General features: G+C 44.7%; 1 protein-coding gene across 5 annotated transcripts in view; it reads right to left on the bottom strand.

The window, feature by feature from the left end:
• LOC115194114 (VPS10 domain-containing receptor SorCS2) overlaps window positions 1-13,541 on the bottom strand; it is a 342,482-nt gene extending 328,941 nt beyond the window's left edge. For all 5 annotated transcript variants that reach the window (XM_029753498.1, XM_029753499.1, XM_029753501.1 and 2 more), the window contains exon 1: window positions 13,122-13,541. In XM_029753498.1, the coding sequence (XP_029609358.1) occupies window positions 13,122-13,490 (369 nt within the window). In that variant the 5' untranslated portion in view covers window positions 13,491-13,541. The remainder of the gene's footprint in view (window positions 1-13,121) is intronic.
• Window positions 13,542-13,949: the final 408 nt, after the last annotated feature.

Here is a 13,949-nt window from a genome sequence, read left to right as displayed (position 1 = left end):
TACATGGCATACTAGCTCCATTCTGGTGGACTAATTCCATGATAGAGAACAGATGTTTATAGGTTCAAATCTCACTGATACCATGTCACAATAAATGTGTTTGCATTATCAATGCCTAAGCACAATAGTTTCCATGTGTTCTATCTGTACTTGGAGTTCAAAAAGGGTGACCCCAAAATAAGCTAGCACTGTTATTAAAGGTCTTATTGAAACATTCGGCGAACATTTTTAAGGAAGTTATTCAAAAACCTTAAAATAACCTATAGTTTTCATTCTCTGTGCGGTAGCCCTTTCATGCAGTCAAATAACCAAATCGCCTTCTAGTGGCCTCATGGGTGGAATGTTTTTCATAATTAATAAACATATATATATATTTTTAAACACACAAAATCCGGTGTTTGTATGTCAAACGGTCTTCTGTGATGTATATAAAGCGTAATATTGGGATGAAAACTCAAAATGTAATACATTTCAACTCTATATCTGACATGGTACATGTGCCTTCATTTTTTTTCATAGCCATGTGTGTGAGGTGTACACTTTTATTTCAAAGTAGATTTTTTAAAGACTACCAAGAAACACTGTGTGACCCTGATTTAGCCCACTGCAGTAAAAGGTTCATAAAACCTCCAAGGAAAACTTTCAAGGAACCAGAGTAAAACGTTCTCAGAATCTCTCTGCAACCTAAAAATAAAAGCTCCCAAAACAGGCAAAATTTGCACTTCTGTTCTCAGAATGTTTAAAAATGTTGTTTTACCGGTAAGGAAACGTATGGCCTCATTCCCACAACGAACGTGAAACCAAAAACATACATTCCCACAACTTCCAAGGAACCAAATGGGCTAGCTGGGTATGGATTTGAATTACTGTGGGCTCACAAGTGGTCTATGAAAGGTCTATGAGTGGACAGAGAGCACAAGCATGTCTGAACAAGGGTCCCAAACGACTATATTAATCATAAGTCTAGCATAAATAGCAGACACATACTCACCCATGTGCACTTACACACACATGTGCGCACACACACGACGCCAACACAATGACAGGCATACACAAACAGACACACACACACAGACACACACAGCTGCTGCCTCCCGTCTCGTGCGTATGTATGTACAATGTGTGAGTGTGTGTTTGTGTGTGTGCATTTCATCCTGGGGTGTGTGTGACGGCAGCTGCTGGCCGGTGTTAGCGCCATAGCGTCACGGCTATGTTTGTGTTCCCCGCCGTGGATTAGCACAACTCCGTGAATACTGAGACCACATCCCAGCCAATCACATATTCATAGGAAAATTCAATTTCTTCCACCACCGCGCTGGGATGATTTGGCCAGACACAGGGCTCTATCTCATCCAGCAAATTGTGTCTCGAATGGAAAAGCCGACAGAGAAAGTATTTTACACAATGGGCCGAGAGTGTGAAAGAAAATAGTCGGGGAGCTGGAGAAAAATAGTTAATATGAGATTTTCTAATAGTAAAGTATGGCTTCCCTAACCAATTCCACTTGTTATATACTTGCCCATTGTAAGAAGAAGCTCATTTTGACTGTCTATTCTTATAGATGCTGACAACAGTACAGTGTAGTGCAGCAATCGCCTTGCAATATCCCCCTTTTCCTCTCCTCCTCCCCAGGCATTTGAAATAGATATATTTTCCAGGAGAGGTCCCCCCCCCACACACATCTGTCATTGGAAGCCACAGCCCCTCCCTCCACCCCATCTTCAGATAAGACCGTCTGCCAGACAGATAAGTAATCGTCATGACAGTAATGGGTAAAGCAACGTGAGACACCTTGTGCAGATGCTGGAAAACTAATTGGAGCCAATCAACATCTCACACTGACGGAAGATAATAAGATGATATTTTTTTTACACATAATGCTTAGCTCATTTTTCTCCCCCCATTTCCCCCCAAGTGGTGCTGCCCTATACATGGTGTTTAAGTTTTTTTTCTTTATGGAGGATTTTCTTCTAACAAGGCAGGGTCAGGGGTTACCAGGAACAGAGCCTTGTGGGAGTTCAGACGAGGGTCTTCCTGCTCCCCGAGGCGAAGCTCTGCCCCAGGTATGCTACAGTTCGGGTTTTGATGACGGGGCGTAAAATGAGACAAGACCGATGGGATACCCATGGCTTCCCAGAGAGAAAAAAAGAGAGATAGAGAGGGGGGGGAAGGGCCCCAAGATATCGAAAGATTCCCAGAGAGAGACAGAGAAAAAAAAAAGATTGAAGGGAGGAAGGGAGATACTAGATACAAGACTGTAGAGATATCCTGAGATTCCAGAGGGGGGAGAGAAACAGGGAGGGAGGGGGGGGGACAGGCAGATATAATCCCTCTGTATGTGTGAAGATATCTCTCCCCATTCATATATAGCTAATGGCCTTTCCGTAAACGGATCCTCTCCACTATCTCTGTCTGCATCATCAGGAATCAGCTATGATTAGTTACAATTGATAAAACTGCACCCACTGTATCTGTGTTAGCAATTCTGTGTTGATAGTGCAGCCAAATGTTTGATTAAGATGCAGTCTAATAGAATGTCCGACCAAGACAAACATGCCATAGTTAAGTGAATAGAGAAACATGCAGAGACTCTGCGTTCAATCACCATGACGAGTGACATAACGAACTCAGTCCATGCTTTAACTGGTATGTGTGATTTCCCTCTTCCATTCAGTGCGTGCCAAAGTTGGCCCAAATGCCCGAGAGTGGACTTTCTCCATTCTCTCCACATTCACACATCCCCCCCAAAGATGCAGTGGGCATCCTCTCTCCTCCACCCGCCACCAGCCAGACATTCAAACGGATGTTACGTCCCCTTCCCCTTGTTTCTTCCTCTTCCCCCGCTTTGTAGCGACTTCTCTGTAATGAGAATGAGGTCATAGGGACTCGGACGGCCATTGTGACGGGTTTGGAGGAGACACAAGAAGCCACCCCCCCCCCAGTGTGGCCAAAACAGAACACAAGGCGGTGGGGTAGAGGGAGAACAGCTGGCTGCAGAATGTGGGGGCTTCTGGGGATTCTCCTAGGCAACCGTGTTGGCGGCCATGTTGAAGACCGGGTCCAGTAAGGGGATTTATTTGGGGCCTGTGACAGGGGGGAGGGGGGGAGGCAATACACCTACACATTACACACAAACTCGTATTCACACACACTCACTCAAAGTACTATAAAACCCTACTGTCACACCCCCACACTCAAACATATAAACATTTGCTATCAAACCGTCATATAAAAGTATACACTACACTCTAACTTATACAACAGCAATCTTCACCTACAGACCAGAGCAGCGGAGTGTGTGTGCGTGTGCGCGTATGTGTGTGCCTGTGTATGTGTGTGTGTGGCAGATGGGGGCTGAGGTTTTTAAGGAAAAGGGAGAATGCTTTTACAGGCCTGTAACACACCAGATGGAATGTCCTCTTTCCATGGGCCACTGGAATGGGAAAAACACACACTGACACACACACACACACACACACTGACACACACGCACTCTCTCTGTCTTTTTATATAACTGTCACAGAGGGCCAAGGTGTTACATTCCATGACTGGATGGATACGGTTTGGATAATCTAGTGTCCGCGTGTATTCACCATAGTGCTTGTACTCCCATGTATGACAGAGGCCTTAGACTTAAGATGAACAAAGAGTAACAACGGTTCCACCATATTCCCAGATCATGCAAATGAAATGGACATCATTTAAAAGCAGCTTTTGCTTCCTTGACTGAAACCACCATTGAAAGTCTTTGTTGGTTATGTCTGTCGGCTTGGCGATGTCGTGCGGAAAGATAAATGATCATGGAAAAAGGGGAGTACACAAAGGAAAACCAGTTGGGCCTGCTTGAATACAGACAAATAGAAAAACGAGCAAACACTCCTCAAGGCCTGCCTCTCCTAGCAGGGTTTACCTCAGTCCCAGCACACTGTGACAATCAATTGGCTTTTCCCATCGCATATGCATTTGCATACAAACAGCCTGCCCAAATACACACAGGGGAAGGTAGGAAGAGACGGACAGGGAGAGGAGGGTGTGTTTGAGTCCCCACAAGAATAGTAAACAAACAAAAATTTGACAAACTGGGGATATTTTGTTAGTCCCCACGAGGTCAAATGCTATTTCTAGGCGGTTTAGGGTTAAGGTTAAGGTTAGAATTAGTGTTAGGGTTAGAATTACGTTAAGGGTTAGGGTTAGGAGCTAGGGTTTGTTTTAGGGTTAGGAGCTAGGCTAATGTTTAGGGTTAGAGTTAAGGTTAGGTTTTTGGGTTAAGGTTAGGTTTTTGGGCTATGGTTAGGGTTAGGATAAGTGTAAGAGTACGGTTAGGGTTAGGTTTAGGGGTTAGGGAAAATAGGATTTAATGGGACTGAATTGTGTCCCCACAAGGTTAGCTTTACAAGACTGTGTGTGTGTGTGTGTGTGTGTGTGTGTGTGTGTGTGTGTGTGTGTGTGTGTGTGTGTGTGTGTGTGTGTGTGTGTGTGTGTGTGTGTGTGTGTGTGTGTGTGTGTGTGTGCGCGCATGTGTGTGTGTGTGGGGGGGGGGGTTGTGTGTGTCTGCGTGCATGCACGTGTGTGCGCTTGCGTGCTAGCCTAGATAGTACATTCCTGCGAGTGTGTATATTTGTGTATTCCTGTGTGTGTTTTTGCTTGCCTCTCCCCTGATGCTGACAGCTTTGGATTGAACGTGGAGAATCTCATTAACTGTGTGATGCACTGCCTCTCTGTTTACCCCGCATTATTCCGAGGAGAGAGCCACTTCTCTCTCTCACCTCCTCTCCCGTCCCGCGCTCCCTTGGAAAAACAAAGTTTCAATTGCAATAGCAAACAGTCCAGAGGAGGTTCAGGGATCAAATCACTCTCTACTCATCCCTGGGCCGTCACGGATAGGACACTGATGGAATTGCATTGCTAAAGTTGCACCACGGCAACACCTGGGAAATGGACGGACCACAAGATCATAAACAACCTGGACAGGATGGAGGGGGAATTTAGAGATAACAAGCGGCTGACTGTCATGTAGTTATATTGGAGAGTCTAAAAGAGGTGCTATAGGTAGATATGGGCTATTTGGACCTCATGACTGCTAGGCTAGACATAGCAGTGCAAATAGGGCTTACTGAAAATCCTAAATGATGCATATTGGAATCTATAGGTGCTGCTGATGTAAAGGTCATGACATTATTTTACATTTCAATGTATGCACTGCAAAACTCTATAATGGAAACCTATCATGGTACACCTTATGGTAGGCTATATAATATTTCACAGTGACAGTCTGGTTATAACTAAAAGCATGGCATGGATTTCCTTGGATGCTGTGCAGAACGTCTGGATTTCGCTACAGCCGATGCTTTGACAAGCCGGCGTTCAAAACAATAATTCAATTTGTTGCCGCTCTCCATTTTTCTTGTCGTCTCCCATGTCTTCATCTAATCATGCAGGGAACAGTTAGCGGGAAGGGGAGAGAAATGAATGTAATAACCAACACTATGGAAGCCCACCAAAGAATGTGGCGGCATTGTCGTGTTGTGAGATCATAGCATCGGCCATGTCTTTTTCATGTAAAACAGGGATCTATTTTTGACAAGCGTGTTTGTCACACCGCCCAAGTAACATGAAGTCTCTCATTTTTTTCATTCTTCTCTCTCCAGCCTCCCCTTCCTCCGGTACATGGGTGCGCTAATTGCTATCAATGTGAGTCACAAATGGTTCACCTTTTCCGGGGGAAAATGATTGCTGGCAAACGGCCGTCGGTCAACTCATGCATATTTTCCATCTGGGTGTGTGAGTGCTGGTTTGGCAAGGCAGCTGGGCACGTACATCACCGTAGGAGAACTTGGGCTGCAGAACTGCGTTTTAACAACTTTTTGAATTTTTCCCGAGTTAGGGTCTGGGCTCCTGGTCCTAGTTCGACTGCTGCCAATAGAACCCATTAGGCCCAAGGGCAGGGCACAGAATATTTGGATAACTCAGACTGTTCCACCAATTGAGACTGACAAGTCCAATGAAAAAGGAAGGAGATGATATGCCTAACAGTAGAAATGGTTTCTGTATAATATTGAAACAAACCAAAAACAGATGGAGATTTCAATACTGACAAACGATCTGGTCAAGTGCAGGAGTGAGAAATAGTGTGAAAAGCTATGCAGTAACACCTGCTGAGACAGACAGGTAGAGTATAGAGTGCCTGGCCAGAATCCAATCTCCAATCTGTGGTGTTAGTGAGGAGCAGATGAGAGGGAGGTAACCCCGCTGAGCCACTAAGGGATCTATCTCACTGTGCCGCTACATATCCCTTCCCCTCATATTAGATTTCTCACTACTGTACTAAAGCAGCAGTAGGGCATCCACACACATCCACATGCATGCAACACACGCGCAGACAGACAAATACACACGCACGTGACACGCACGCACACACACACACACACACACTCCAAATCCGAAGGCCTTTTCCATCGGTGAAAGAGTGTAGTTCTTGTGGCTGTATTATTAGCTGGAGTCAGAATGAAATATGCAGGTCTAGAAAGCGGCAAGAGGCACGAGCGCACTCTGAACGCTTCTCATGAACATCTCACATCCACTGGAAGACCCTTACAGAATTTCAGTATTTCCAAGAGAGGCAACACAAACAACAACTTGATGAGCAGGAATTAAAACAAGTTCCCAAATCCAGGAAGAAACTAACCACGTCTAAGACGCGAGCACTCACTGTAAAGAAAGTCAATCAAAGAAGGCAGGAAGTATGGAGGAGGAGGAAAGCGTAAGTGTCCATAGGGCCAAGGCCTGCCAAGTGGTTGTTTTTCCCATTGCCGGGACACACACACATCCCTAGAATAGTTTATTTAAGTCTGAATAGTTTTCAGCTCCCCAAGATGGGGATGTGTTCATTTGTGAGACCGCCAAATAGAGAGAGAAAAAGGAAAGAAAAAAAGGGAGAGAGCGAGAGAGAGAGAGAGAGAGAGAGAGGGAGAGAGAGAGAGGGGTACTGCCTCGAGCTAGAACGATAGGGCAGAGCCCAGGATGGAAGGGAATAACAGGAAGGAGACAGAGAGAGCGAAAGAAAGAAAGAAATCACGAAAGAGTGGAATTTATCCACCTCATCAGTAGCAACAGAACCTGGATAACAACCACATCACCCTAGGACTCTCCCTTATCTTATCAGCCCGCTGCTGCTGCCAGCCCGATCAGAACGATCTGGAAGGAAAACACATCTAAAACACAACCTAATTAGCTCTCATCTCTAATGCTAGTGCAGCATCCTGCCTAGCCTAGCCTGCCTGGTTGGTTCCCCATGGGGTTGACCTGGAAGCCTCACCCTGCTAAAGTAAAGTAGCCTTAGGTGTTATGTATAGATGGTCTGTGCCAAATAGTGTACCAACTCAAATAGTGTACCAAGCAAAATAGTGTACCAAGCCAAATTGTGAACCAACCCACAGTAATGAGACAATAACTTTGCATCAGACTTTCTAAGGTGCATCATTCAGATCAAGCAATAGGTGATAGCATCAATTTAACAGTAAGTAGTTACTAGTTAATACATGCATTAAGTCTAAATCTATGTTATAATTATAAAACATTGCAACCATTGCCTTATGCTGCCCTGTCATTGTTATTGTGAGACAATTAGTGACAGAAACATTGGGAGGGAGGGAGGGAGGGCACTCTAAGCCACGGGCCAGCAGGCATCTTTGGTGGCAGAACCAGTCATTCTGAACTCCCTGGCAAAGACCTTGTCTCCATGTCTCCTGTCGGACCCATGATTCATGTCAACTGTACACACAAACACACACACAGATCGACACACACAGGCACGCACACACACACACACACACACACACACACACACACACACACACACACACACCACACACACACACACTAGATCAGCCCTAAACTTCCAGACCTAGCATTGACTTACAGCCTGGTTGGAGAAAAGTGCGCAGAAGATGGACCGAGAGAGATGACATAAACGATTTGGAGGACTCACTTCACATGTACAAACAATTTCCAACCGAAGTCTAGTGGAACCAAATGAACTGTCTGTTTAGTATGCGAAGCGTGAACAAATGTCTTTTGCATTAAGTCAGCACCTCAGCTTACGACCAGATTCAGGAAGTGGTGGTGGGAGGGAGACAAAATATGTTATGTATGCAAATTGCAATCAAGCACCTTATCATAAAACATGTTTTTCAATTCTCAATCTAAATGCACCAAATATCATGTTTATATTACATGTTTGCTGCAGGGGATAAACCCCTGACATGATTGGCTGAAATGATCCCTGCAATCTCCTGACAGCATCTGGCAGCTTGGCGGAATGCATCGCCGTGGTAACAAGGGGGGGTTAGGGGTGAGGACAGGGGTGAAGGGGTAAGGAGGTGATGTCATCTTATGTCTCCTTAATGTCCTTTAGTGGGACACAGGGTCATCAACACAGACACCGTGGTGAACAACACTCGTAAACACCCGTCCCTATAGGCCTTCCAACAGAAACAACGATAAGAAGAAGAGGAAAATTATGTTTGATGGTGATGATGATGGTGATGAAAAGTATCAAGATGATGAAGAAAGACCACAAGGAGGCACACCAGAGGAGGCTCATGGGAGGAGAAATAGGATGATGGGCTCATTGGAATGACTGGAATGGAATAAATGGAACCAAGTCAAACATGTGGTCTCAATATGTTTGATGTGTTTGACAGGGTTCCATTAATTCAATTGCAGCCATTACAATGAGCCCGTCCTCCTACAGCTCCTCCCATGAGCCTCCTCTGGTGTGCCTCCTTGTGGCCTTTCTTCATCATCTTGAAACTTTTCATCACCACCATCACCATTACCTTCCACACACACACACTCTTTTAACACAACAGTGCAAGTGTGTGCAGTCATCAGAAAAAACAAGAAGCACACAGGGGGGTGTGTGTTTACCTGGGTCAGAAACTCACTCTTCAGGGAGGACCAAAATATCGGAGAGTGTGTGCTTATGATAGATCTCTCTCTCTCTCTCTCTCTCTCTCTCTCTCTCTCTCAATCACTCATTCCCTTTCTAAAACTCTCACTTTGCAATCATCCATCATCCAATCTCTCTCGCGCTCTTTCTCGCTCTCCCTCTCTCTCTATCCTTTTCACTCCCCCTCATGTCTATCTCCTTCACAGAGTAGAGGCCCTGGATACTACAGAACACTTGCTAAATGCTGAGCTTAACGCGATCGAAAGATGAGTGCAGAAATAGAGCGTACCCGACTTCTCAGAGCCCTGGAGCTAGTCAACAAAGCCCAGAAGAAAGGGGAGAGAGAAAGAGAGAGAGAGAGAGAGAGAGAGAGTGAGAGAGTGCATAGGGAAGCACAAAGAAGGCTCTTTCAACAGTGGAAGCAAACTCTCTGTTCGGAATGCTGGTATCAAGTTATGGGGCTTGGTGCCCGACCGTTCCCAGAATGTCTTCCGGAACTGACAACAAGGGGTTCTGGAATTAATTACCGTTCTTGGGGACATGTACGGGAATGTTCCTCCGGCTCCGGTCAGACTGTGTGCGGTCCAAACACGACCATGCCCTCATTACACCACATGTCAACCCGGACTCCCTGCTGAACAGAGTCTTGTTGGTTCAACCAAGCGTCTGAACCCTGTCTCGTTAACTTAATGACAAGGAAAATGTGTGTGCGTGCGTGTGTGCATGCGTGTGTTTGTGCATGTGTGTGTGTGTGCATGCGTGTGTTTGTGCGTGTGTGTGTGTGTGTGCATGCGTGTGTTTGTGCGTGTGTGTGTGCGTGTGTGTGTGTGTGTGTGTGTGCATGTGTGCGCATGCATGTCTTGAGCATCATTATGAAGAAAAGTTCATGTCTACATTACCATTATGACAATGTGCATGACCCTTCAGTACACTGCCAATATTTGTCTAGATGTGTAATAAATATGTAATAATAGGGGGTAAAGGGCAATGTGGCTTTGTGTACACACAATTAAAAGGTCAAATTCTAATTGGGCAGTCCCATAGAGTCTGACCTCCAGATACCACCAGGCATGATGCATCTTGGGATACATTTATTGACATTGACAATCATCTGTATCCTTTGTCTGGCCACAGCCACCTCTGAAGGCCCTATAGACTGTATCAAACCAGACTGGCTGGGCTATGCATTATGCACATAGCTAATGCCACTTCCTGAAAGAGGCTGATACTCACCACTCAGAGCGGTGTTAAAGAACTTGAGAGGCAGGGTAAGATGTACCGAATCCTATGGGTGTGGGTGTGTGTGTGTGCTAAGATGGGCAAAAATTACAAAATACAATTACAAAATGCAGATACAAAATCAATGTATCAAAATGTTTCAAAATAAACAACAAAATACTTGTATTTTGTAATGTATTTAATTAAAAAACATGTATTTTGTATATTAAAAAACAAAATGTAATTAGTAGCCGGCCCTAACAGCAACAACATTCTCAGTAACGGTTACAATTTTTTTTTTTACTTGCTATGACGGTGATATGTTGTTCTTTAACTACCTTAGTTGAGCAAGTCACTCTGGATGAGCATGTCTGCTAAATGACCAAAATGTTTATGTATATGTAAAAATGAACACAACAAAATGAACTTCAAAGCACACTGTATATTGTTTTGGGGCGGAGCTCATTAGAATAATACTCAGCATGCTGTGTATTTGTTCATTTTCACATTTACATTTATATTTAGTTCATTTAGTAGACACTTTTATCACACTATAGTGCTATCATTGTGCTATCAGACTTCTGCAGGGTGAAAGGGGGGGGACACAAAATGTGAACCGCTTAATTTTGTTTTATAGAAAAGTATTTTGTATTTGGAAAATACTAATTATAGTATTTGGATAATACAAAATACATTGGAGAGTAGTTCAGCCCAGTGTAATTCAAATGACAAAATACTCAGAAGTAATTCAAATACGAATCTCAAATACTTCCCATCCCGTGTGTGTGTGTGTGTGTGTGTGTGTGTGTGTGTGTGTGTGTGTGTGTGTGTGTGTGTGTGTGTGTGTGTGTGTGTGTGTGTGTGTGTGTGTGTGTGTGCGTGTGTGCGTGTGTGTGTGAATAAAATGCACATGTACCAGCAGCATCTCTAGCAACCAATTCAAAGAAGACAGCGCTCTCTCAACCTCCCCTCTCCCTTTCTTTCTCTGTCTTGCTCTACATTTCCATTTTGTTCAACCTCCTGAATCCGCCCTTTTCCATTTCTCTCTGTTCAAGTGATGTTCCACCATCAGTGAAAGCCGCCCACCACTCTCTTTCTCTCTAAACAGGACATCCTCCTCCCACCACCTCCCTATCAAACACAGGCATCATCGATCTCCAACAGCGACAACGTATGCAGAGAGAGAGAGAGAGAGAGAGAGAGAGAGAGAGAGAGAGAGAGTGATTTTCTCCTCTGAGTGGCACTTGATCAATCAAGGCTTCTCAGAGAAATAACAGCCCTCTTCTTGTCATTGTCATAAGTGAGTGAGCCGAGCACAGCACGTGTGATTGTAATATGAGCACAGAGAAGACAAAGCAGAGGGCATAAGTGCTTTCATCAAGCCATATAATAATCCCTTTAAAGACATAGAGACAGGTAGAGTGGGTTTTTAAATGGGTTACTACACTAACAAAGAACACCCACCTTGGACTCTTCTATCTTACCTTGGCTTGGAGCAAAAAACACAACATCTTCTGCCCATGATTGCTCCATCATTTCCCCTTTCATAGAAAGCATAGATTCAGAAGTGGCTGTATTCTTCAGGGATTCCAAATCATGATGCCCCCAATAGCCCTTTATACACACAAATTCTGAGGTTTCCTCAAATCCATCCATACAAATTTCTCAAATAGGGTGGGGGGGGGGGTGAAATTCATTTTTTATACCTATCAATCTGTGCTGGGGGCCTAAATGTCAGACCTGGTGATATTGAATGGCAGCATTTGTCTTCTTTTATTAGCCTGCGTTATATAAGGGGAGGCCTCCTTACAGTCGACCTTTCAAAGTAGGACATTGCCAAGTTAATTTAGGATAACTCAAACATGTCCTCCTAGGCTGTCAGTGTACGTTTGACTGACTGACAGATTCACACTTGGCTCAGTACTGAATCAGTGCATATTGAAGTAGAGAAGTTCTTCGGGAATAAAAATCGCCCTTTTTAAGACAAAATGGTGTGTTCTAGCCTACACACTCAGTTTTTTTTAATATAGATATCAATCAAATTCAATGCCAAGTCAAAATGTGATTTCAATGTTATAGGCCTAGCATGTTGCTGTTTGTGGCTTTAAAATAACTGCTACCGAACCTAGTTGACGTCTATTTCAAGGCATGTTAGAGAGCAGTCTTGATTGTGTTTGCAGGAGTGGGCAATTTCTGTCTTAGCTGATGACAATAGCATCGTATTGAAGTGATGTCTCCGGTAGACACTGCGAGGTCCCGGGCAGCTGACAATAGGCTACCCAGTCACAAAGCCTCCTCTTATGTTGTTTACATTGGCCTGCTCTGACTTGACCTCGGCCTTGCGAAGCTCAAAATATACAGTTACAGATGTCAATTAATTACATGTCAATTAAACTAGGTTATTAACCTCGAATTATGCGCCATTCATTGTTGGAACAAATGCCGTAAATACACTGAAACATTCGAGGTTGATAGGCTACTAATACATATTATTTACACACTTTCGTATCATATATGACAATGTCAGTCAACAACACTAACCTAGTGGCACCGAATGGGACAGAAAAACCAGCCTCCAGTGTGCGCGCCGTTCAAACAGGCTGTCATGATAATGTGCAGCTAAACAAAAGACAGGCGCATTTCTCCGCACCTAATCATGCCCTCTCTCTCACCAGTCGGAGCATGACACACAATAGGAAAATAAGCTGTTGTAAACATATACCATATACCTATCCTTTTACATGCGCACTCGAATAATTATTTTTTCTACATAGATTCAATGCCATGCGCAATGCCATGACGGAAAATAATTTACGCATGTATAGCTACTGCAATGACAATAACTTCTGTCAATTGGCATGGGGTGTCTTGGTGACTGGTGGGTTGTGTAGGCTTCAAGCAGGGAACCCGACATATCGCGACTGAGTGGAACCGGGACGGGACCGGTACTTACGCTGCTGTTCTCCCCAGTCCAGTGCACCATCGCCTGGTTGTGAGTAGCATCCCCTTTGAGCACGAACGAGCTGCTGAGCAGGGACACTTTCTCTTGGGATAGTGCTCTCCTGAAGCGCGGGGATTCCACGTCCCCATCATTATCACCCAAGTCCGGTCCGAACACTCCGTCAACCCCGTCTATGCCTACAGCGCCGCGGCTGTCAAGCATACGATCCCCGTCGCTCCGGTGTAAAACGCCGCTGTCACATAGCACGGGTCTCATCAATGACATCCAGGCGATAACCACCGCCAAGCACAGGTGCGCTGAAACGATTCCTTTCGGACGCAGAGATAGCATGCTTCGCGCCATTAGGCCTATAGCGCTCATACCGCGGATACTGACAGAGACTGCGATGTGAGTGGAAGATAGATAGCTATACTGTCAGTGGAGAGAGAGGGAGGGAGGGAGGCTGGGAGAGAGGGAGTGGAACTGGAGCGAGGGCAGACACTGGTAACAACGTGGTCGTCTATGTGTGCCAACTAGAGGACGCGCGCCGTGTGCATAGCATGGGCGCCATCTGGTGACGCATCTCGTACTGCAAAACCATTGCTGTTTCTACGAGACTAAATTATTTGACTTTATCACTTCCCACTAGATGATATAGGCCTACTATCCTCAAAGATGGTGGATAAATGAAGATAGTTCACTCAGGCCGTTTACCATTAAAAAAATATTGAAGTTCCAGTGGGTGGCTATCCCATTGGTGTGATAGCAGTTGGGTCCGGTCCTCTTTCCCAACTGCGATATAACTTAAACATTACGATGACAAGCATGTAGAATGAAACG

This window comes from Salmo trutta, chromosome 5, assembly GCF_901001165.1.
Source record: "Salmo trutta chromosome 5, fSalTru1.1, whole genome shotgun sequence".
Lineage (NCBI taxonomy): Eukaryota > Metazoa > Chordata > Actinopteri > Salmoniformes > Salmonidae > Salmo > Salmo trutta.
The sequence above is the reverse complement of the archived record's forward strand: the minus strand, read 5'-3'. Positions and strand labels throughout refer to the sequence as shown.